At 45.7% G+C, this 26,216-nt stretch overlaps 1 protein-coding gene across 1 annotated transcript in view; it reads right to left on the reverse strand.

The window, feature by feature from the left end:
• The window catches only part of SLC39A11 (solute carrier family 39 member 11), a 308,764-nt gene that overhangs the window by 105,158 nt on the left and 177,390 nt on the right, over positions 1 to 26,216 (reverse strand). Inside the window, exon 6 of the mRNA XM_069481668.1 lies at positions 15,198 to 15,368. Coding sequence (XP_069337769.1) covers positions 15,198 to 15,368 — 171 coding nt within the window. The remainder of the gene's footprint in view (positions 1 to 15,197; positions 15,369 to 26,216) is intronic.

Genomic DNA, 26,216 nt, shown 5'->3' on the forward strand with positions numbered 1-26,216 from the left:
TTGCTGTATTGCCATTTAAGAAGATGTCATTTGCACCTGAAAACAGGATTTAGAGATTTTTTTCCTCCCCCCACCAGCACGCCCCTACCTCTTCCCTAACGTCTCCGAGCCAGGAAGTATTTCTGAAAATACAGAGAAGAGAAATAAATGAACGAACTATCTGGAAATGACAGCTCTGAACTTTAATCAGAGCGAGAGAAGAGAGCTGATGAGCACGAAGCTCTGCAGCTGAAAGGAAATGGAATTTGGAAGTGGAAGGGGCTGACAAACGGTGCTTTTAACTGCCGCATCCAATAATCAGTATAACTGCTATTTATCAGGTACCTTTATTTCTCAAACAGGCTCCTGGCTATGACTCTATTGTATCCTCACATCACCTGTGAAGCAGGGAGGAGGGCTGGAAATTATGCACCTTCCAGAGAAGCAGTGAAATCTCACCTCGGAGAAGCTGTTCTCATGTGCAACCCCATAGTTATTTTCCATATAAGTCAGAAACCGTAGATTCTGACTTCCATCGCTTGCTTGTCATTGATAACAGGTATGTGGGTTGTCTGAGTTGCTATAATTCCAGGGCAATTTCCAGACTTAGTTTTATCCATGAGCTTTGAGATCATTTCCAATTACATTTTCCAGCAGCCCATCAACCATACTGACCCATGGGAGGGTCCCTCCTTGTTCATTCTCTCTTGAGTAGAGTTACTAAGGAGAAGAGTCTGAATTCCTTTGAGTTCCATTGACAATATCTTTGTTGCCGAAGAGGAAGAAACAACAGCCTATAAGACTGAGAGTGGAGCTTAAACCACATGGAAGGGCTGCAAAGGTCTACCTGCTTCGGACACCTGTGGAACCATGAAAACTAAGAAGAAGTGCTGTCCTGGAGGCGGTGGCCGGGGAGCAGGGGAGCGACTACAGTAGTAGGTCATTCTAGTAATACTGCAGGATGTTGGGCACGACAAGCGTTGGCATAAGATCCGAGACGACAGGAAGTGGGATCGGATGTACACTCTGGTCTACTGCTAACTAGTGCAGGAACAGACAGAACAACCACTTACTAGGATGACACCCTGAATGCGGATGTGGTGTGGGCCCTTTGGGCAGGTAACATCCAAAACACACACGTCACGGGCTTGTCTGTTCTTCGAAGAGCTGAACCACGCACTGAAGAACCGGTGCTTAGATTCATCACAAGCCCCCTAGGGGCTTCACAGAGACTGATTTGGCAGACTTGCACCCCCTGGCCTGGTCTCTGGGAGCAGCCTATGTTTTTCTGTCCTCTCCCCCAAACCCTCAGGCTGAGCTCATCACCTCCGAATCTGCCTCCATGTCAACAAGGAGCCCAGAGCCCAAAGCGATGAAAGTTGTTTAAGTCAAGTCATGACACATCTGTGCTAAATGGGGATCTCAGCTGGCAATTACCACCCTGAAAAGTGGGGCAAACAACAGTGTGAGAAATGGACCTAGAAGCACATTTAGGTGTCATTTCATGCATTGTATTTAATCAGGGAAAGGGAAAGAAAATGGAATTTTGATTTCAGAATCCATCCTCGGTTAATGGTTATTTGCAGAACAAGTAACATTTTAATTATTTTCAACTCCACACCGTAACAGCTATCAAGGGAATGGAGACAAAATAGAATAAACAGGGACTTATTAAATACATAATTAATGTGCACTAAAATTAGCATATATGAATACGAAGGAGCTGGGACTATTATAAAGTGTGCAATTCAAATGTTATCAATTGATTAAACTTGTTATCCGCTGGGGCTTTGGAACAAATCAGGCCTCCTCAGCGGGGGAGACAGAGATCCATCAGCAGATGAGACAATTTCTTGGTAGACCATCCTGCTTGCAAAAGTGCCAGGTATTTCTATAAAACCCCAAATTTTAGAAACACTATGAATCTCTCTACAGTGAAACAAAAGCAAATCAAGCTCTTGTCAAAGATCAGCATCCAGCCAGCATGGATCTGCGGGACTCTGGAATTTCTACTTAGTGACACAATAATGCCTTTGATTCGTGAGGACTGCAGTCGCTGACACGTCCGCAGTAGGGGCAGGAAAGGGTCCAAATGTCTCTCTCCTTGCAGCTTTGCCTGTGGTAGAGCCGTCCAGCTACCCACAACAGCTAGATGAAATCTAGCAGAAAAGACCATGCCCGACACGGACTCTCTGCCCTGAACTCACGGCTGTGGCCACATCCACCCCTAGTAACCTCATTAACTATTGGGAAGAAAGACAGCAGTCTGGGATCCAGCCTGCGGCTTTGACCCTTTGGACTTGCCTCCCACAGAATGTTCCTACTGCCCCCTCCCGCCCCCTGTACCCTGGATAAAAATTCTGGCAACCAGTCCTACAAGCCTAGGGTTAAATTGCAACTCTTAAAGCAGTAGACATGAGTTTTTAAATGGCACCATCTTCAAAGTCTGCCGTGTTCACCATGCCGTGCTCTAAAGCTGTGGTCCCCAGTCCCCTGGCCGTGGCCTGTTAGAGACTGAGCTGTGCGTCACCACCTGAGCTCCGCCCCTCTCCTGCCCCCATCCGTGGAAACATGGTCTTCCATGAAACCGGTCCCTGGTACCAAAAAAGGTTGGGGACCGCTGCTCTAAAGGTTTTCACTTACTCCACTGACTTCCTGTGACTACCAATTCATTCCACATTGCATTATAGCGTGTGTGTGTAAATTTTGTCTCCTCTGTTACACTGCAAGCTCTTGCAAGCAGGGATTGACTGTGTTTTATTCTTTTTTTGTATCTCTCAGAGCACCTAGATCTGTGCCATCCACTACGGAAGCCGCTAGCCACAGACAGCTACCGAGCACTTGAAATACATCCTGTATCACTGACAAAAAGAATAATTTTAAGTTAAATTTAAAAACCGAAGATATATATTTTTTCTGGTAAACACAGCCTTGTTTTGGTATGACTACATTTCACCTTAACCGTTGAAAATTTAGCATCCAAACTGAGATGTGCCAGAAGTATAAAATACACACAGGATTCTGAAGAATGTAAAATATCTCAATTTTTAAATATTGATTTCATGTGCAAATGACAATATTTTGGCTATACTCGGTAAGATAAAATATATTTTTTATAATTCATTTCACCTGCTTTTATTTTTTTGACATGGCTACCAGAGAGTGTAAAACTCTCTATGCATTTGGCACTGTGTTTCTATGGGATGGGGTGATCTAGAGGCACCACACACAGCCCGTGTCCAGGAAGTATTGGCTGGTTGACTGACTGGTTGAACACTAGGAACAGATTACTGTATTCCCTCTCACCTGGTCTCAGGCTCCATTAAGACCAAACAAAAATATTTTACAGGCACTGTATCTGGAGTAGAAAACTAACCTGTGCCCAGGAAACAGAATGAAGAAAACTGGCAACACAGGAATAAAATCACTCGTGCCGATTAATAAGCCCCCTCCTTTTGAAATGGATTGAAGGGCAGTGCAAGGATGGGTTATAAAACGGAAGCATGCAGACATGCAGATGTAAGAATGCGTCTCCTTCTGACCACTCCTGGGGCTCTGCGCCCCCTGGCTGCCAGGGAATCACACAAGATACACACGGCAAATGACACCTACTGTTCCCACAGGGAAGCAAAGCTTTTCCAGGCACTGTGCTCTAAAATAAACGTCTCATTTAGGGGCACTGGGTGATGAATGGGGCAAAGGCTCTAAGCAAAAATTTGACAATAAATGCTCCAGTGATTTTCCTACGAGAGTTAATACCCTGAACCATTGAGTCAGGGGAGGCTGTCGTGAGAGGGGCTGAGCTGACCCAGACCAGTGCTGTCACCCTGGGCGGTGGTGGGGGGAAGAGAGGGTGGCTCTTGGCAGATAACACCTAACACCCAGAGGAGAGGAGGATGAGCTGGTTCTTTTAGCCCTTGGCACAACCCTTTCCATTCCCCCCCCAACGTCTGACACCCTGATGCTCAGAAACACAATCTAGTCTCCACCCTGTTCTGTCCCCCGAACTCAAGAAATAAGAGAAGCAAACCAGGGCCGACAGGATCAAGAGACTGCCAACACAAGGATGACTCTGTACCATCCCTAACTGATTTGCAAGTTTTGATATTTAAATTATTTTATTCATTATATCTTTGTGACACACTGTACGAGAACAGCTGTCTTAGACTGTCTTCCCAAAATAGAACTCCTCCCAAGGAAAGCTTGGGTAGGGCCTAGATAGCAAACAGTTTAAGAAGCTACTTTTTTTTTTTCCCCTTTGCTAAGAGTCTAGCACAGTGCTGTCCAATAGAACTTTCTGTGATAGGAAATGTACTGTATCTGTGCTGTCCAACACAGAAGTCACTATAGCACGTGTGGCTACAGAGCGCCTGACACATGGCTAAGTACAGATGAGGAGCTAAATTTCAACTTTGATTAATTTAAATTTACATTCAGAGAGCTACAGGTGGCTAGTGGCTGTGTTACTGGGCAGTGCAAGTCTAAAAGGTCTTACTGAAACCATGTTCTAGCCAATACTTACTTGGCCATGGTAGAAAGACAATTGGGAGTTACTGGAAACTTTGAGTCCTAATATAAAAACGTGTTCAAATTCTCCTGCTTTAATTTTTTCTTTAATTTACATAATAGGTAGGAGGGTGGCATAATATAGTAAATGTGGAAATGAGTTTTGATTTTAACCCTAATCCGGGTGCAGCCTCAGACTGTGACTTTGGCAGTAGCATCCTTGACCTGAAGGCCAGAAAGCAGGGTCCAGGCACCCGTGGGTCGGTAGCCTGTGGCAGGAGATGACAGGGAATCGCACAGTTGCCCTGCCACTTTTATTTGGGATCACGCAGGATTCCCACAGTTGCAATTTTGCCCTCTGGGCGTTCGTGCCAGTTCTCATGCTCGAATCCAACAGCGTCATTTGGAAGTGCGCTCCCAGCTTCTGCGACGGTGCACACCCGAGAACACGCTATGTTGAACAAAATGTCATCCCGTACAGGAGCCTGTGCTAATTATAATGTCAGGCTTCCCACTGAGATACAGATAATTAAGGGAGAATATTACAGTGTTTTCAAACTCCGGGAGCAACTGAGAAGCCATCTTCAGATGTAACCTACTGGAGACGACAATTAAAGCCATCTGAGGCGTCCTCATTTAAGACCCCCGTGACCAGAACCAGACGATCTTTGAGGATGAAAGAGAAGTGAAGGCAAAAGTAGGAGGGAGGTGGGGGCTGGGAGAGGAGGTGGAGGGGAATTAATGTTCTTCGGGTCCTGCTGTGTTCCGAGAACCACAGTACACACTTCACAGCAGAAGACACAGCAGGTGGGCCTGCCTGTCGCTCCTGCTCCCACCTCAATGATCACTGAGCTGCAAGGTAGACACCAGCTCCACTAGCTCCACAGTTACCTAGCTAGGAAAGCACCTGGTGACCCCAGGATCCAAGTCCCGGCCGCTCTGACTCTAAAGCCTGTGTTTGTCCCATGCCACCAGCTGACCATCTGCTTGGGTCCTGGACCATCCTTTGGTGGTGGTGCTGGTGGTGGTGGTGGGTGGGCACAGGCCTCACGGGCACTCATGTCACACAGAGTCTCTGCAGAGAGCCCACGGTGGTGGGCCCTGCGTAGCGACGAGGTTCCCCGTCCAGGTGTCCCTTCCCAAGTCTCCCTGCTGAACCGAGCCCGAGGCATCTGGACCGAGAACTGCGCCAACACGCTGACGTGGTGCTGCAGACGTTAACATTTAATGTGGCAAGCTTAAAAAAAGCAGAAAGCATTTCCTGAACTTCTCTCTGAAAAGCTGTGTGATCCACCAGCGGAAAAGAAACACAGAGCTCGCCACAGCGAGAGGCAGATGGAGGCTGCATGCTGAGGCCGAGCGTGGGTCAAGCTCGCCCCACAACTGGTCGCGTGACCCTGGGCTTCATCTTTAAACTTCCTGGGCCTCAGTTTCCAGAATGTAAAACAAGGACACAAATATCTAAATAATATACAGGGTGCACTTTATACAGCGTCTGGAACTTCCTAAGGTCCCAGGGAGAGGCAGCCTTTCGTGTTATTAGTGTATTTTATCATGGCCAGTAACGCGGGCTTTGCCCAGCACTCCACCCACTCATTCACAGAACCTGGTCGGCGGCTACTGAGAAGGCCCCTCCAGTTTCTGGAAGCAGAGCAACGTGAAGTGGAAGCTGTTGTGTCAGTGTTTTTCCTGGAAAGATCCACATCTAATAATAAGATTTTCTACCCCATCTTTGCCGCAGGAAAATGAAGAGTCAATGAGTTCTTTCTCGCGGCTGTTGGCTCCTCCTTGCAAGCCGGGGCCCTCGTCTTGCTCCGAGTGCTGCCTCTCCAAAGCCGCCCTCGCAGCACGCGGAGACCACGCTGGACATCCAGGCTCACACCACCAACGCCAGCAGCAGCCGCCTCACCTGCCATTTGCAACCGTCCCCCGACTTTTCAACATTCTAGTAGATTATTCACATCCATACAAAATCAAAATCCCAAAATAATTGGCACCTCTTTGGAAGGCAGGGTTCACAAATACCCAAAAGCCAGCACCATGGAAGGTGGCACAGAAAACATCTGAAGGAACCTAATAAACAGAAAGAATTGTCTTCAAGGAGTTACAAAGTTCCCCTGCAATGCTACTCCAAAGTACGGACCTGAGAGAACATATGTCCGTACCAATACTTAAACACCAATGGCGGTGTTATCCACAACAGCTGAAAAGCAGAAAAAACCCAAATGTCCCCCAATGGATGGATGGAGAAACAAAATGTGGTGTATCCACAGGATGGAATACTATCCGGCCATTAAAAGGAAGAAGCGCTGATCCCTGCTACAACAACAATGAAACTTGAAAATTGTGCAAAGTGAAAAAAGCCAGATAGGAAAGGTCACATATGATATGATGCCATTTATATGAAAGCCCAGATTAGCGAAATCTGGAGAGACAGAAAGTAGGTTAGTGCCAGGAGCTGGAGGGAGGGCGAAGGGGACCGACCGCTCAAAGGACGGGGTTTCTCTACGGGGTGAGGAAAGTGTTCTAGAATCTACAGTGACAGTGGCTGCACAACCTGTTGAGTACATTAAAAAACACTGAATTGTAAACTTCACAAGGGTGAATTTTATGGTATGCGAATTTTGTCTCAATTTCTAAAAAAAAGTTAATAGGGACTCTTCCCTCAGTGTGGAAGTATAATTGAACGAAACTTCAAATGGCCAGAACTTGGGACTTTCCTTTTCTTTAAAAATAAATCATCATGGAAGAAAATTCCACAAAATAAAGAGTATTTAAGAAAGAGAGAGAATACCTGTAAGATGAAAAAGCAGGTTCAGAAATCATTTAACTACACCACTGACCTTGGGAAAAGAATGTCAGCGATAATCACAGGCTGTGAATTTCTTTTCTGTCACTGTGAACTGGCCGGTCACAAAGAATCAAGGGACAACATGAGGAGCAGGGGTTATATGGAGTTAAGAAAAGAACTGGGGACCAGGTGTGGTGGCTCACACCTGTAATCCCAGTGTCTGGGGAGGCTGAGGCGGGAGGATCACTTGAGGCCACGAGTTTGAGACCAGCCTGGACGATACAGTGAGACCCCGCCTCTACAAAAAATAGAAAACTTGGTCAGGCATGGGGGTACGTATGCACCTGTAGTCCCAGCTACTCAGGAGGCTGAGGCAGGAGGATCTCTCGAGCCCAGGAGTTCAAGGTTATAGTGAGCTATGATTGTGCCACTGCACTCCAGCCTGGGTGACAGAGCAAGATCCTGTCTCTAAGGAAAAGAGGAGGAGGGGAGCGAAGGAGGGAAAAAAGAAAAGTAGTGGCGGGGGGAGGAGGTGCATGAGATGTGAATGACAGCACTCCCCCCACGTCCTGCCTCCCCCTCTGCACACACACAAAGTAAATACCACGTCTCCATTTACTACCATCCAACCACTCTGGCCTGATGCAGGACAGGGGAGCAATTTGCTGAATGAGTTCCGTAAGTCTGAAGAATACTTTATAAGCTCAAGCAGAAAGGAAATGAAGACAAAGGCAACGGCATGGGAGCCCCCCGGTGAGACTGAGCCCCCAGGAGAGGCAGGCTTAGACTGAGAAAGGAACGCTGTGCTGCCCAAGACATGTCAGAACTCTAACATCGCTGGCCTGCATGTGAAAGACACCTTTGGTGTCCATGGTCGGCCAAGGAAGGCTTCAAAATAGAGCAGCTCCTAATCCCTGGAACCTGTGAATGTTCCCTTTCATGACAAAAGACACTTCTCACATCTGATTATCCTGGATTATCTGGGTGGGCCTTCCATGCAATCACACCAACCTTTATGAGGAGGAGGAGAGGGAGACGGGACACAGAAGAGGAAGCAACGTGACGGTGGAGGCACAGACCGGAGTGATGCGGCCACGCGCCAAGGAACGCCGGCCGCCTCCAGAAGCGGCGAGAGGCCAGGCAAGGATTCTCCGCTCGCGCTTCCAGCAAGAACACGGCCCTGCCAACCCTTTGACTTGAGCTCAGTGGAACCGATGTCAGATTTCTGGCTTCCAGAACTGCAGGAGAATAAATTTGGGTTGTTTTAAGCCGCTACATTTGTGATGATTTGTCAAAATGCCACAGAAAACCAATAAAATCCTTCATTCTGTTCCTAAACTCACTACATATTAAAACAACAACCCCAGTAAGATTATAAGGAAGGATTAACTTACTTTTATACTTTTGTATGTTGAGGGTAGGAGTGTTGAGGTGGTTAGGCGATGATGGCCTCCCTTCCAAAAGACATTTTTATCTGATCATAAGTCATAAATATTAATTACAGGAAAGTTTAGTTATAAATCTCATAAAAACATGAAGAAAATAAAAATCAGCCCTAAGCCTATCACCCAGGAATAACCAACTATTGTTAACATTTTGCTGTCTACATTTGTGTCCTTGTTCCCTGAAACAAAAATCAACTCTGATTAAAAACTCAAGCATGCCTTTTAAAGCATAATTAGGAACCGTCAGTGAAGACAAGCTAAATAATTAAAGTCAACTGTCGTGCTGTTCTGGAGACACAAACAGTGGCCCCTGGGTCTCTATGTCACAGCAACAACCAGCAAAACGAACTTGGCTCTTCACTCCAAAGAAAGGAAAATGACAAGCACATGATTCATCCAGCCTCTTCTTCCGTGGCCCTTTATAAATAATTTCAAACACAAAGGGGAGCAAGAGTCTCTAATACATCAAGATCCCTCAGCTCACCTGGCGGCAAAATAGAGAACTAGGGGGACCTCACTCTCAAATGGACTCGTCTCTTCTGGAACAGAGGTCAGCCCCCAGATGCACCTGTCATTCTAGGTGCCCAAGTACATGATACATATTAAATATATCGAAACTTCAATACATGCTATAATACTGGATCCAAGAAAGAGTCTGGCATAGACCTTCTTGCAAGAAGCTCCATCTATCAGGGGGAAACAAACATGTTTAAATACAGGTATTTGCAGATCAGAGTGATAACTATTACAACAGAAGATATAGGAACAGCAAAGTGTCACCAAGGAAGGAGTGATTAATTTTGTTCAATAAATGAATGTGCTATTTTTACGATTCTTCACAGAATCATCCGATGCCAGGGCTAGAAGGAGCTGCGCTGATAACACAACCCCTTAAATTTTCAAATGCAGGAGGGTTTGAATGAGACAACCCCTCGAGTCCCTTTAAGCTTGAAATTTAACCTTCACACACACAAAGCAATGGTATAGTTCGCTGCTGAGACCAGAAACTAACTGCTCATGGAAAGAGCCTAGTAGGAAGTCGGTTGCTAGCTGACTGTGAATTCCACTCAAACACAGAAAGGGAGCTTGTTTTCCTAAGGCCCGGGCATCTTAGGGAAGCTTAGTGCCCTTCAGTCTGTACGACATTGCACGAAAAGCACTTTAAGAGACAGTCCATGCTCAGAAGGCTACAGTCTGGGGTTGCTTTCATAGAAAACACGTTGTTTCCGCAGTCTCTCCTTCTGGAACAGACTCGGACCCCTACCCCACCCTCACAGGTGCATCCAGGCCGGGCCGGGGGAGCAGCCTGGAATGAGGAGGGGCAGCGTCTCCACGCTCTTCCGTGGTGGCGTCTGCCTTTTCCCTCACCTGCCAGTGGGGCTCACATCTGCCGGCCGCCGCCAGCCATCACCGTTTCTTCCTAAAACATTTAAACTGCTTGCACAACTGTACTTTTTTTCCTCTAAAAAGGGGGGGGGAGGTTCTTTCCTGCTCTAGGGTTGTGGACAGTCTTCATGAGGTCTAAACACCCAAAACTGTCTGCAAAATGTTGTATGTTGCTGCAGTCTGAATATTTATACCCACCCCCCCAAAAATAATTCATATGTTGAAACCTAAGCCCCAACGTGACGGTACTAGGAGGTGGGGCCTTGGGGAGGTGATTGGGTCATGAGGGTGGAGGCTTCGTTAGTGGGACTAGCACCCTTATAAAAAGAAATTCCAAAAAAAAAAAAAAAAAAAAAAAGAAATTCCAGAGAGTTCTTGTGCCCTCTTTCCACCAGGTGAGGATACAACAAGATGACAGACACCTAAAACCCAGAAAAGGGCCATCGCTAGACCTGACCCTGCTGCCCCCGTGTCAGACTTCTAGCTTCTACAACTATAAGAAATAAATTTCTGTTGTTTATAAGCCACTCAGTCTATGGCATTTTGTCACAGCACGCTGAACAGACTAGGACATGTGTACGACATTCCCGTGTGAGAGGGTCCACACCTCTATCAGAGTCACGGAGGACTGCAAACCACAGCCGCTTAAGAGCCCATCTGTCCCCGCACACGTGTATTAAATATTAACCCGAGTGCCCCGGGCGTGTGTATACGCCTACGGGTGTGTCCTCGCACTCCAGAAACCGCTAGGAGACAGGATACTCATTGACAAGCCTGCCTTTTTCCTTCCACGTTAAAAAGAGTTCTAACAAAATGTCATCCCCGGGACATACAAAACTGAACCAGCGAAGACGAAAAACTTCATAAAAATCAATTATCCATTTAGCCATTGTGAAAAGTCTATCTGAAAACCCAGAGTCTCAGGGAATGTCAAAGCTCTAGTTAAATTTTTAATAAGCCACAAAGGATAGTGCTGAAGAAAAGACCTTCTCAAAGGGAAGCTGGCCCCAAACAGGCTCTTGAAACGGTTCTCATCAAAGAGCACTAAGCAGTCCAGCAGTACCTGTGAGTGAGTGAACTTCTCTCCAGACTTCAGTAGAAGCTGGGGACTCGAGGAATGAGCCACAGCAGGGTCTTCGGAGACGCATCTATTTTGTATTTAGACTCCTGATGGCTTCGTCCAGTCATGGGTTTAAGTAACATCCATGCACCAATGATTCGCAAATTTGTACCCCTTGCCAGACTTTACTCCCCAGCTCCAAACTCAGGGATCCAGATGTCCAGTCAGTCTCCACTTAACGTCTCACGGCAACCAAACCTCCCAGTCCAACGCTGAATCCTGCATACTGTCCCAGCGGCAGCCTTCCTCCTCCTCTCAGCTGATGGCAACCCAGCCTCGTAGCTGGGCAGCCCTGAAACCTCTGGGTCCTTAACTGCTCCTCTCTTTCAAGCCCCACACGTAGCCCATCAGCAAATCCCAGGACAGGATCTCTTCTCGCCCCCCTGGTCTGCGCCACCATCGTCTTTGCCCTGCATTCTGCAGTGGCCTCCGCACCTGGCCTCCCTGCTTCTTTCCTCACCCCTCTAAGTCCCTTCTCAATGCGGCACCTAGAGAGACGCTTTCAAAGCTCAAGTCATGTGCTCCCTGTTCAATAGTCCACAGCAGCTCATCACCCACAGAGCAAAAATGGAAATCCTTACAACGCCTCCACGTTCCAGCTAATGACAGGGCTGACCTCCTGCCCTCACCTTGCTCTCTTCTCCCTCCTGCTCACCCTGCTGCAGCTGCACTGGGCTCCTGGCTAGCCCTGCCTCAGGGCCTTTGCACTGGCTGTTCCCTCTGTCCGGAACACTCACTCTGTCCCAGAGATCTGCATGACTGACTCAGATGCAAGGACATCTCAGTGAGGCCCTCCCTGCCTCCTCTACTTAAAATGGTAACTCCTTTCTCTAACGCTCTACCATCTCCTCTGCCCTGTTGCACTTTCTATTTTTTAAGGCACTAACCAACTTCTAACACAAACTATAATTCACTTATTATGTTCATTAACTATCGCACCCTGTTATAATATTAGTTATAAGATGGCCATAGATCTTGGTCTGTTTTAGTACTAATACAACCCAAGTACCTAGAAAACAATATTAAAATATAATCACTAAGAGGCAAGACTGGGAAAGAAATTTCCCTTCCAACCTCTCAACCCAGCTGTCTCCAGTTTACTAACCAGCGACTATTGGCACCACACTCTGATGACGCCTTTTACTCGGTGAGATTCCGGTGAGCCACTCCAACCTCATTTCAAAAGAGGCTCCGCACTCACCATTAAAGGGACAAGGGCTGAACATAACGTGGAAACCCCGAAGACCCAGAAGAGGGTTCTCCGGTCGGGGAAGAAGTAAGATTTGAATCCACGCTGATTTAGGGTCCCAAATGCTGCTGTCACTCCACACGTCTTCCTACGAACACACCTTTGTTTCTGGCTTTATTCCGGGTTCTCACTGGAGTCAGTGAACATTTGAGAAAGTGGACTTTGATGCTCCGCGGCCTTCTGAGGAGCCACAACATGACTCCAGTTGAGCGCACGGGGACACAGGTGGCAGGTGTGATACAGGAAAAGGTCCATTAGAAGAAAGTTGGATACTCAGAGTCCGTCGCTGTAAAATCTGGATCTTAGACCACTTTGTTCTTAGAGGAAACTAAACCCACTGAACAGATCTTTAGTTTTGTTCAATTGGTTAAAGGAGGGATCTTAAATGGCAAAAGGACAGCTACTATTAAGACGGCAAAAACAACATAAGCAACCTCTCTTCTCTAACAATTAGCATTCAGCAGGCTACAAGTGACCCTCGAGGCTCTGCAGCTGTCCTCTGGAGGGGCCTGAGGGGTCTTCCAATGAGCTGGCTGGACATGACCAGACCTTTCCACCCGGGCAAATTCACTTTGGTCATCTTTGTGCATCAGGGTCCCACATAAGACTTCACCTCAAGACATACTAAAGGGCCAGGTGCAGTGGCTCACACCTGTAATCTCAGCACTTTGGGAGGCCAAGGTGGGAGGATGGCTTGAGCCCAGGAGTTTGAGGCTGCAGTGAGCTATGATCACAATACTGTACTCCACCAGTCTGGGCGACAGAGAAAGACCCTGTCTCCAAAAAAACAAAACAAAACACCAAAAACATACTGAATAGCAAGCTCTAGAAAACCAACCAAAAAGAGTGTACTCATTACTCAAAGGGAAAAGGCCAAGAGAGACAGAGAGAAACAGATGCTGATGACAATCGGGAGAACCAGCCTACATATGATCACATGATAGAAATTCCTAGGGTTAGGATAGAAATAATGACGAACATGCTTCTTATCTAGAGAAATATCTGAGCCAAAAAAGTGATTAGACACAGTGCTTCAGGTAGATTTCATACATGCTAGAATATGTAACATTTTCACTCTTTAAAGGTGACCAAAGAAGTCTTCATGGTGCAAGCAAAAGAATATTAAGTTACCCGGAGGAATAAACTCAGCTTGGCCGTGCTATTTGCTTCCACAACACCAACGCCAGAAGACACCAGAGCAACACCTGTCAGAGCATTGAAGAGAAAAGCATCGCGACTGGAAAGCTTTGCCCAGCCAAGCCGTTGCTCCTGTGCTAGGCTAACAGGTTGGTGTGATGAACTTTGCAAGGACTCAGAAAACGCATCACCCAGGGACACTCCCTGGAGAAGATGATTGCTCGAACGTGAGACCCTAAGCGACAAATGATGGATCGGAATGTTTAGGAACTCAGGACTGAAGAAGCCGCAGCTGGGAAGGCCGGCTAACAACAGCTCCCATTTTCAAATGCTCACGAGGCCCTAGAGTGGCACCAAAAGCTGTGTGCACATGAGGCACCTCACTAGTTCTCAGAATAAGCCAGCGGTAGCATTGCCCCCATTTCGTAGATGAGAAAACCGGGGTTCAGGGAGTCCAAGCAACGTGTTGAGATAAACTCATTTAGTAAGTAGCAGAGTGGGAATTTCAAGATGTATCCCAAAGAGCTCAGGTTCCCTCAGTTTATTTATTTTTATAATATCTTTATTATTTTTTATGCTTATCCATGCCTTCTAATTTCTCTAAAAGAAACGTATTGTGTTTGAAATAACACATCAATGAGTCTTTTTTTCCAGTTGAAATAAATCCAAAGACGTAAGACAAATTACTCCAAAATGCTCACGAGGAAAGGATAAGTAAGGACATTTTGGAAAGATACTCACATAAAGCAAGCAGGTAAAGCCAACATCAGTGCCAAAATATGCTGAATTCAACATAGCTGACCCTTGAACAACGGGGGGGTTAGGAACGCCGACCTCCCCAGCTGTCAAAGATCTGTGTGTATTTTTTGACTTCCCAAAACTTTACTAATAGCCTACTGTGGACCAGAAGTCTTACCAGTAACATAATATTTTGTGTTATATGTATGACATACTGTATTCTTACAATAAAGTAAGCTAGAGAAAGGAAAATGTTACCAAGAAAATCATAAGGAAGAGAAAATGTATTTACTATTCATGGTGGGAGTGGATCATCATAAAGGTCTTCATCCTCGTTGTCTTCACATTGAATGGGCTGAGGAGGAGGAGGAGGAGGAGGGAGAGGAAGGGTTGGTCTTGCTTTCTCAGGGTGGCAGAAGTGGAAGAAAATCCGAGGGTAAGGGGATCAGCACAGCTCAAATTCGTGTTGCTCAAGGATCAACTGTATTTTCAAATAGCAATAAGCAGAACCAGAGACATCCTGTATTTACAAAAGGCACCCTCCACAACAATCATGCAACAGTTACAAATTTATACAAACAACTTGGTGTCAAATAGGTAAAGAAAGGAACTCGTAGGTAGAAACAGGAGTTGCTGAACTGGAATGGTAAGTTTTAACACACCATGGTCAACATACAATGAGTAACCCCAAAAGTAAAGTCAAAGAGATTCGGACTCCTACTTTCATGCCTCTACAGAAAGGACCCAAATCACTACTGCCCGTCCCCCTTTTCCAGGCAGACCAGCACACTGACAAGTGACTTCACCTGCAGGCGGTGGCTGGCGCGATCAAGGGCAAGGCCTCACCTGGAACGTTGTGTATGGTGATGGCCAAGATGAGCAGCACAATCCTCCTCCAGCTGCTGCCCCCGGGCTGAGCAGGGTTCCCTCGAGAAGGCACGGGCGGAGCAGGGCTCTCCGGCAGGCCGGCGGCTGCCACCTTCTTCCTCTGATACGCCTCACCGTTCTCACTCTTGTCTGAGCAAAAAGACCGGGGTGGAAAGAGAGCGATTTGAGCACGTGCACGCTGGCACTCGGGCAAGTAGCAACAGGAAGAAGCTTCTACCCCCGAACTTCTTGTAGACTGTGTATTTTTCTCTGTGTTCATTCATTCACTCACGTGTCCATTCATTCAGCACACATTCACTGAATAGACATTTACTAAAGAGGATAAAAAGATGAAAATGTAGTATCCTAGCAATGCCTGTTTAAGATAAGCCACATTGAGCAGTGAGTAGGAGAACAGATTCCGGACCCACACCGCCCGGTGTGCTTCTCGACTCAGCCACCGGTCGGCTGTGTGGTGCTAAACAAGTTGCTTCCCCTCTCTGTGCTATAGTTCCCTGATTCACAAAAAGGGATAATAACGTATCTATTTTACAGGGGTTTTATGAAGATTAAATGAGAGAATGCAGGAAAGTGCTTAGAAGATGCTAAGTGCTGACTGTACTGACTGTTACTGTTAGTGTCGTGTTCCCTGGCTGCCACTGCCCTGCAGAATGACATGCCATGTGACCCTACTCTCCTGGTCACACTGATTCCCAGGAGCCAATTCAGATGCCAGGCTCAGCCCATCAGATTCCCTCCCTTGGGAGACCTGGGGACTTCATCCACTGTAAGTATAGAATCTCATCTTTTTAGTTTATATTTGAAGGATGTTGTTTCTTAGGGCCACGTTGCCCTAAATACCTATGGTCCCTTAGTTATTTGTTTATTCCTAATGAAGACAAACTGCAAGGATCTGAAATACAGGAGCACAACAGTGAGGTACAGAATCCAGACTTCAGTTCACAGCATGGGACAGATCTGGGGAGGCTTCCTAGAGGAGGCGAGTCTTGAGTAAAACTTATACACATGATGGCACAAATAGAAAGAAGGGTCTCTCTATCAGGAGAGAAAATAAGAACCTACTAAGCAAAACTCAGATGTCTGTTAAATTAAATAGGCAGGAGGCTACTGGCCTGAGGCTACCCGGACTTTGAGTTCCTATGTATCAACCTGCAACCTAACTTAGTGCATTAACAAACCAAAACCTAACTTAGGCATATATTTTTGGGGGAATGGATAGCCAAGCTTCAGCCAATCATCGTCTGCCAACTGATCGGACCATGCGCAAATAAGGCAAAAGCCTGGCTGTAACCAATCAATCTATTTCTGTGCTTTATTTCCTGTTTAGGCAACAAAAACTCACTACCCACGTTTTGGGTAAGAGCTCTCTGAACTTCTGGTTTTGAGTGCTGCCCGATTCACGATGCCCTTCCGACTCAAGTAAACTCTGCTGAATTTATTTTCTCTAAAGTTGTTCTTTTAACGTGGCACAGACAGGTAGGTGACCAGAACAGGTCTTTAGGATCTCCACGACGAGGAAGGCAACCATACACCCCAGCTTTGGCTTGCCATCCCAGGGGAATCATTAGTGTCCCCTTTTACTCTCAAAAGTGTCCTGGTTTGGATGATAAATCATGTGGCTCCCCGACTGTGGGCAACAGGAGACGCTGGATACTGCGGTCAGTGGGGGACGTCACCAAAGTTAACGGTGAGAAGAACGAGGGGAACGCTTCATGGTGTTTCTATTTCCCTTCTCCATTTACAAAATTTCTACATGTAAAAAAAAAAAACAAAAAAAAAAACTCATCTCTAAGCTGAAAAGTTGGAGGAAAATTTTCCTGAAGCCAAATTAAGAAACAATGGGCAACATGGAGGTCTCCCTTGCTTCCCTGGCCGTACACCTGTGGTCCAGCCGCCCCTCACTCCTTGCTGTGAAACAAGGCAAGGGGAGCTTATCTTATCTTCGTGGACGCTCCACTTAAAAGACCAGAATCTCACTATAGAAACTTCATGGAATCTTTGATTCCCTTTCAGGAGAACTGCCTAAGTGGAATACTGTTTTAGATTTCAAAAACAAGAAAAGAAAAGAAAAAAAAAAAACGTTCTTTTGAAAATCATTTCGTATTTGTTTACTCAAATCATGCAAGTATGGCTTCAAGGGCAAGAAAGTGCCAAAGGACAATAGACTCACTCCACCCCAGCTCCCAACTGAATCTCAGTTCCATTAGGAAAAAAGGGGGCCTTTAGCTGACCCTCCACAACACAAGGATGCCAGCTCTCTAATGGTCAGTAGCCCTGACGCACAAAACCAGCCTCTGCAGAATGCAACTGTCGCAATTAGACAGCAACTCCTGCCAGACAGTATCTACACGAGGTGAAGCTCAATACTGTGTGTGTGTGTGTGTGTGTGTGTGTACACACATGTGGGTACACAGGACTGCTACCCGGTACCATCTTTCCTGGCTGAGCTATTAGGCAGCCTTCGTGTATGTATGCACGTGTGTATGTTTCTGAACACACATGGAAGGGGTGTTTTTGTACCTTTTAAGTTGACAATACCTGGACAACTCAGGCTGCAGAGGCTAGTTGCGGAACTGAATTTAAACATCTGAGATTTCAAGCCCACAAACGCTAAAGACATGAGCAAAGCAGTCCTGAATGCTGTCCACAAACTAAGCTGGGCACTCGCCTTTCCCCGGATCAGTCCGTAAACATAACTGATGTCCTCGTGCCCTGCCTGAGCACACAGGCCTGGCCTAAGTGCTCTCCAGGGGGAGTTGATAACGGCCAAAAGAAAAATCTTTTTCCCTTGGGGATTTTATGATTTGAGAGAGGACAGGGAAGGCACAAATTCCTTTAAACCTAAGGGGCGGAAATGCGCACACTAACAATCACCGAGGGTTGTGCTTATTTTCCCAGCGTCACAGAAAGATCCTACTCTGAATCTCCTGCAGAAAACGCACAGAATGACAGAGCTGGGAGGCACCACGAGCAAATTCTAGCACCAGGCTTGTGTTTTACAGCAACATCAAGAAGGATAAAGAGTTATTAACCAAAGTAAAAACGCACGCCTGACCTCAGGTCCCAGCGAGGGAAACTGACGTCAGTGCCTTCCCTAGTGGGGAACGGGGGTGTGAATGCCTTACGTATTTGTGAAAGTTAAATAAGCCACCATTTGGTGGCAACCACTAATGAGTCTGCAACAAGGAAGATTAGTCCAAATAAATCATTACAGGGTACGACATATCGATGTATCGTGAGCAATGAATCTGCTTTGCTTCTCCTGGTGAGGCTAGTCAAACCATCACATCCAACAAGCAAAATGCCAGCGCGTGGGTGCAGGGTGACCAGTTAGCGGAGGCAACTGCCAAGCACGTCATGGGGTGTGTGGGTATGCCAGAGTGACAAGAATGCTGTGACATTTCTCGAAATAGGAAGGGTTCGGGCACTTTTGACGTAGGGTTTGGCAAAGAGGAGGAGGAAGGGCGGAAGCAGTTAATGTCAAACTCAGGAATCAAAAACAACAGTGACACTGGCAAATAGGCGACATTGGGAACTTATCACCAATTAATCCTCAATCCTTACAAACGCCATGAAGTAGAGATTAATGCCCTTTAACACATGAGGAAAACGAAGAACAGAGAGGTGGAGTAACTCATCCCAGGTCACACAGCCAGCCTATAGTGGATTCAGGAGTCGACTCAGGTTCTTTGTCTCCAGAAGCCACACTCTTAACCAGGCTCCACGGTTGACTGGGGATAGAGTCCGGGGTGGGAGAAGGGGTTGGCCTGCTCATCTGCTTGCCAGAAAGGGTAGCAGAAGCAGTCACTGCAACGAGAAGGTTGCAGAGAGGGTCTGGTGAGCTCCCAGGGCATGACACCAGAAGGCAGGAAGGCTCCCGGGAAACCTGGTATCTATCAGCATCCTCGCCTGTAGACAAACCTGAGAACACTTCATAAAAGCGGCATTTCTTAACCCATCAGACCTCCTATTTCTAAGTGTGAAGCAGCCGAAAGGAGAAAATATTTACCAACATCAAGCCCAGAACACAGGGTTATAATTCTTTCGGGAAGGTAGAAAGAAAAGAACTTTTGCCATTAGAAAAAAAGCTGGCCCTCATTAAAAAAAAAAAATTAAATTTATGAAAATAGAATCAAGCATCTAAGAACCCACACAGAAGGAGCCAGCTGCAGGGGCCCGCCTGTCATCCTCGCTTTGCGGCGTAGCTAAGGCACCGCATTGCTGCGTTGGAGAGTGAGGCCCCCATGGAACAGGGAGAGAAGTCCCAGGCTCACCTTTCGCACTGAATCACCAGGTGACCTTATCTGATGCATCTGCTTCCTTGGTTACCTGTTCCCGAAACACGGGATGTGATTCTTGTCATAACACATCATATGATGGGGAAAAGCAGGCGCAGGTCCCGCAGGCGCAAGCCCCGAAACTATCAGCAAACTCTGCTGCCTGGGTGAGCCCCCTGCCCCCCAGGGTCTGGTCTCCTCCCGGTTCCGCGAAAGGCCCTGAAGTCCTCTAGTCAATGGCTCTAAACCATTTTGGATCAGCAACGGCTTTTGAAAATACAGCAAATGTTACAATCCAGAAAAAAAGAAAGGACAGTTTTGAAATAATTTTTGAGTCTTTATGGAGTCAAGAGCCTCAGATTAAGAACATCTTGCTAGCTAAATGCCGTGTTAACCTTCATTTTCAAAGCCCACGGGCCCGATCACATGAGAAACACAGAAGGTCTGCAGTCCCTGAGATGATGTAACCGGTTAAATCTGATGGGCCCGATGATGGAACCTCAGGCCGCCGACGAACATGGCAACGCTAATTAACAGATCACCAGCCGCCAGAGAGCTCTAACGATATTCCCAAGGTATCACTGGAGATGATTTGGTTGGATTAGCACAAATAGGCAAATCCTCATCTGCTCAGCACAGAAAACAGCAAATGCCTGGAAAAAGTCTTTCTAAACCCCTGTTACAAAAGATAAAATGAAAAGTAGCCAGTAATATATATATTCACTATGTAGCACATGTACACAAACAAAGTCAAAAGGCCAATCAAAATCAGGGAAGAAGAGAATCTATTTCCTCATATTTTTCCTTCCTTCTTGTTTCCCAGGGAATCAGCATAATTTAGGGGAGGGAACTCAATCGTCAACACGAGTGTGACAATGCTTGCTAAGAATTTGGTCCTGGTTCTTTAATTGTATATGGGATTAGAATGATTTCCCTTATGTGCTGAGTGCTGAATTTGAACATGAAATAATTACTCCACTTTGGTTAGCATCCACCTTGGCACACAGAGAAACCAAGGCCCACAGAGACCTTAACAGTCACATGGAAACTCCAGACAGAGCCAGGGCAGTTCTCCTAGTCCTGGCAGAAGACCCCTCAAGCTTAGAGACGTCCAAGCCCATGACTGCGTCCAAACCTATCCAAAACTCTCATACTGTGTCCTTTGTGGAAAGCTATAAAAATACAACTCCATTAAAGACCATTTCCAAAAGAGGAAAAAGGCTCCCCTATCCCTAACACAATTGTTTTCTTTCGTCCCTTCCCCTTGCCCAGTCCGCGCATGTTGAGAATTTGCATTTTTGAAGTCAGCGCAGCATCAAGGCGAAGAGGACAGATGCGAGGGCCACACTGTCTGCCGTGGGAGCACAGCTCCGTCCGTAAGGAGTTGTCAGGCTTCAGGCAGATGCTGTCTTTTTGCCGTAAATGCTGTCTGTGGAACCCACTGGGCACTCGAGATGTGACCCAACTTACGGAAACCAGGAAGGCTTACTGGCCGGAGATGACCAATGTGATGGAGTCGACCATTTGACAAGAGACAGCAGAAAGAGGGAAGGAAAATGATGCTGATGCCTCCTCCCCTAGAAAAGTCCCTTGGCTGCTCTGAGTCCTACCAGGCTATTCACCCAGGAATGTCCTCACATCCTTCAGAACTGCCGACCTACAGGCTGGAAATGTAAAGTGTCTCAGCATAAAACCAACAGCAGAGCACTCATTTAAATTTCATCAGTTTAGTAAGTGTAGTGTGTTCAAGTGCCCAAGGTAGGGCTGGTCAGCTACCCAATCTATCCACCTTGCCACTGGGCAAGTGACGCATAAAATATTCCCATCAACAGCCTTGTTTCTGATCACAAAGGCATACGTGCATATTAGAACCACCTTGGAAAGCCCAAAGGTATACAGAAGAAAACTGAAATCACCCATAATCAATCACACCACCTAATAAATCATAATAGTTAGAGGTTGGTGTATTTCCTTCCACGCTTTTTCCTGTGGTTCATACACAGGTCAGATATCACATTATCCAACAGTAGACTGTTTTTTCTTCCCACTAAACACAACATAACCACTTCCCCATATGATTAAAAATGCTTACAAGCACTTCAAGCAATACAAATTGTTATTTACTGTCTCATACCATTGGGCATTTGATTTCTGAATTTTTTTCTTATAAATACCACAGTAAAATCCTTAACCTATATGAACAGTCATTTGGACAAAGTTCCCAGAAGTTGAATCGTTGATCGAGGGGCCTTGAGGCACTTGTCTAATAAATTTCCAGGAAGGACAGAGTTCGCAAGTTCTCATTATGCCATTTCTTAGTCAGCCCTGGGTATTTCTCATGTAAAAATAAATCTATTCATTTATGGGGGAAATGACATTTCCCTTGATTTGTATTTCTTTGACTGCAAGTGAAGTTGAACATTTTTCAGAGTTTCAGGCATATTTCTTTCCTCCTTTGTGAGACGCCCTCTGCCCAAATGAGGCCTCTTTAAGTAATGACAATATGATTAGCTAATTCCTTACAGGCATGGGTCATTTTCCTGTCATCGACTTATGTTTGTCAGTGAGACCCAGCTGGGGGCAGCAAGTGTTACTGCGTGTCAGACAGATGTATCCACCTGACCCAGCTGGAGTTTTAGCCTCTTTTTTTTTTTTTTTAATTCCTTTTAGAGATTCCTCAAGATATTATAGGGCCTTAAAGAAAAGTGTTTTCTGCTTTCCTTATGCCACTATATATGGTAATGGTCCTAAAGGCTAATTTTCTCTCTCAACGTTGAAACATCACTCTTTTCTAAAGCAGAGGATGTACGAGGGCCTCTCCTGCTTCTCTAGTCTTCTTTTTCCCTGAGGCACAACAGTCCTTGTAAGCAGCCCAGAAGTTTTGTAATCAATGCACATAAACAGAATTTATTGGGAACAGGATCCTTGCTGGGGTTGCCAGCAAATAAAAAGACAGCATACTTAGTTATGTTTGAATTTCAGATAAGACCAAAAGAAAAAAAAAATTTTTAAGCATAAGTATGTCCCAAATACTACATGGGATATACTTATGCTAAAAAGTATTCATTGTTTATCTGAAATTCAAATTTAACTAGGCAACCTGCATTTTATCTGACAACCCTGCTTGTTGTGCCCCATCTAGGGCGCAAGTTCTGGGGGTTGGGGAAGTTGGGCAAACTGACTGTCCTCCACTCTGAAAACAGCCACACGCTCATCTGTGTCAAACCTATCAAGGATGTACTGCAGGGGCCACGCATAACCCAGGGCAGGGAGAGATTCCACTGGAGACCAAGGAAGCTTCAAGCAAAGATAACTGAAGTATTTATTATGTTTAGTTACTAAAACCTTTGGACAGAGAAGCATGTGGAGTTTCAGAGGCGTGATCCTAAACTGATTTCCGATCTTTGTCACTGCAACTTCTGGATATTTCCATTAATCATTCTAATAATCCCAGGCACGTGATCATCGAGGCTCAGATACTGCCCATGTAAGGAGGCCGATGAGATTGCCTCACTCTCTGTAGTCAGTACATGTTTTTCCAGGCACTGAAAGTCATCTATGCCTTCCTTTTGATGCTTCTGAATAAGCTATTGCTTAGTGACAACACAGATACAAACAGATCTGCATAATTGGTGAAAATTAAACGTACATCAGAAGAGATGGGTCCGCTATCTGCTACAGATTTCTCATCCATTAAGCAGACTACCCACTAAAATGTTCCTTGTTCCAAGTATCTATGTAAGATAGATAATTTCTGCTCTCAGGCAACAGAGCCAAAATGTCCAATAATATTAAAAGTCCACCTACCAAGTCAGCTCTTCTACTTTTAGGCCACAGAAATCCATTTCCTGAACACGAGTTCATTCCTGATTAATTAGATGTGGTCTAAAAATAAATCCTAGGTGGAGTTCAGAGCCACCTCTACACTTCCTCTTAGCCCACGCTGAACATGCTTGTTGGGTGCAAACACCCCAGGGGAGGGAGGCCATCGTAGCTTTTGGAAAGCCCACCAGCAAAAGACATTTGCCTGGGGGAAAAAAAAAAAAAAAGTCCCTGCACACTCATCAGAGGAAGGGCACTTTGGAGAATACCAGTGCTTACAAAAGCTTTGCAAAGGACTGCCAACCTCCCTCGCTTAGCTTTACGTGGTTGTAAATGACCAGGTCAAGGAGGAGGTGGACAAGAGAATAGTACTACCTCAGGGCTCAGGTCCAGCTGATACTATTAACTGAATCACCAGGCTCAGGTCCAGCTGATACTATTAACTGAATCACCAGGCTCACTTTCCCCGTGAGGTGTTGCTGCTCCGCCATCTTCTCTAATTCTGAGAACGAGGACTAACAGCCTAGACTGCTACATCTCGAAATGTGAAGACCACTCATTTCAGAGTCATGGTGGGGGCTCCCAAAATGCTGACTCCTGGACCCACTCCGGAGTCAGGAGCTACTAAATGAGAATATTTGGGAGCGAGGTTCAGGAATCTGCCTTGTACAAGATATACCACACAGGCATTCACCCCAAGATAATCCTGATACAGACTAAATTTTCCAAATTAATATTTCAGGCTGCCAACCACAAGTTAGTCCAGGTACTTCCTCTAAACCTAAATATACTTCAGTCCAGCTATTACTGTCCAATTAGGTGTCTCATGGCAATGGACAGGGATATTCCTGACCCTTGGTTGTATCTGGGCACCTGAGGATACACAAGCTTCCTTTCCAAAGACACAGTGGGGAAGGCAAAGGAATTTAAGACTAGAAGTGAAAAGTAATCGAACTGCCTTGGGAGAAACCATCATTTCCTTTAATCAAATAAAAATCCTCTTTTTAAAAATAAAAAATAAGAGGATATGGGCTACTACAAGTGAAGTAGACAAGGAAATGTAACCTCCAGCAGAAGAACTGAGAGAAAAGTAAATTCCCCTAAACCTAGGCATTCTCTCATCTTCCCTAAGTCTCTACCTCAAATCCATCCCTCTATTCACATCTTCCACCTCCTCTTTTGTCCTAGAGCTGGTCGCCAGGAATCAAAACATGACAACAACTGTGAAGACTATTAGTTGCTACAGTCAAGAGAGTACAGATATTGCCAGTATTTGCAAATAGTATTACATTCTGTAAACTGCAATAAAAACAAGAAGCTTTCTTTTGTCCAAGGCCATATAAATGAAAGGACATGCGGTACCAAAATGGTTTAAGTCTGCGGTCCCCAAGGTCACCTGTAACTGTGCGAGAGCCCAAGAAAGGAAACGTCTGGAAGTCCAACTTCCTGAAGGCAGGTCTGCCTTCCAGAAAGACTCACAACCCGGAGAGAAGGGGAGACTCCCCAACATAGTCGGGGGACACGGGAGCTAAACAACCAGAGGGGGAGAAGGAGGGGGAGAGGGAGGGGGGAGCAGGAGAAAAACCTCCCTAGAGAAGCCTCATTCATGTTCTCAGACATCTGTGTCTTCAACATACTAGACCATGTTAAATTTACACCAGCTCTTCCTCTCCCTTTAGAAAGACCCAGTTAAAGGAGTGGAATCCACAGCATAGAATTCTCAGGCCGATTCTATCTCCAGTTTTCCGTGTGCAACCCTAGGAAAGGCTGCAACCACGAAAGGCCTTAACTTCTTCCAACCGTAAATGAGACAAATCAGACAGACTCCAGGGCCCCGTTCAGGGCTAACATTCTCCCATTGCAGGGCAGCGAGAGCCCCGACTCAGCTGGAAGAAACGATCACTCAACCTCTGTGCGTCGGGGAGAGCGGCTATTTCCAGTGCTGGAGCTTACAGAATTGTGCCCTAGCCCAAGCAAGTCCCCAAGATGAGCTTCAGGGACAGCACGTTCCAACTGCCCATAGAATGAGAATGTTCACTTATAAGGAGCATATTCATCTGCCTAGAAAAGTTGGTATCTCTATGTCCCTTAAAATTGAAAGAAAAATTCCCTTAAATTTTATTAAAATATTTTCTGATAATACAGAAATTCTTATACACTAGAGAAAATTCAGAAAATACTAAGTACAATGAAACACTGAAAATCATTCATCACCCAGAGGGTGACCACCTTAAAAAAATCCTAACAACTTTTTATATTTATACTGGATAGATGCAAGTAGAGATGAACACACATACACCTATTAATATATACACGTTTCTTCAGTTGGATTTGAAACCTGATTTTCCATAGCAATAAAGCGTGCACATGGTCCACATCATTAAATATTCTCCTGTATCGGTGGTTCCCAACCACATTTCCTTTAGCTACTAGAGACCAAATGAATAAAGTGCAGCATTTCCAGTAGGCAAACAGAGAACTAAGAATATATACTCAAGATTTTTTTTTGTTGCTAGGAAAAAAAAAAAAAAAAAGATGTGTTCATCGTTCAAATTATTTCAAAGTCAGGCACAACCAGTTAGCTTCCAAACCTCTTGTGAACTTTGGTGCTTAGGACAACAAAAGTGAGCCGGACAGGAATTACAAATCAGCACTTAAAAAGTGGCCAAATGTTGGTTGAATTGAAAAGGGCCAATCCATCTTACTCTGAGATGTCTGTGGTGTAAATGTTACTTTTAGGAGGGGTTTCTGAGGCCTGGCTTCTTCAGGCTCAGCTTAAATGATATATTAGAACGTGTGTGTGTGTGTGTGTGTGTGTGTGTATGTATGTATGTAGGCGAGGAGAGGGCAGGCTTTTTGCATTGCAGCCTGATGTTCC

The sequence above is a fragment of the Eulemur rufifrons genome, chromosome 9, assembly GCF_041146395.1.
Source record: "Eulemur rufifrons isolate Redbay chromosome 9, OSU_ERuf_1, whole genome shotgun sequence".
Classification (NCBI taxonomy): domain Eukaryota; kingdom Metazoa; phylum Chordata; class Mammalia; order Primates; family Lemuridae; genus Eulemur; species Eulemur rufifrons.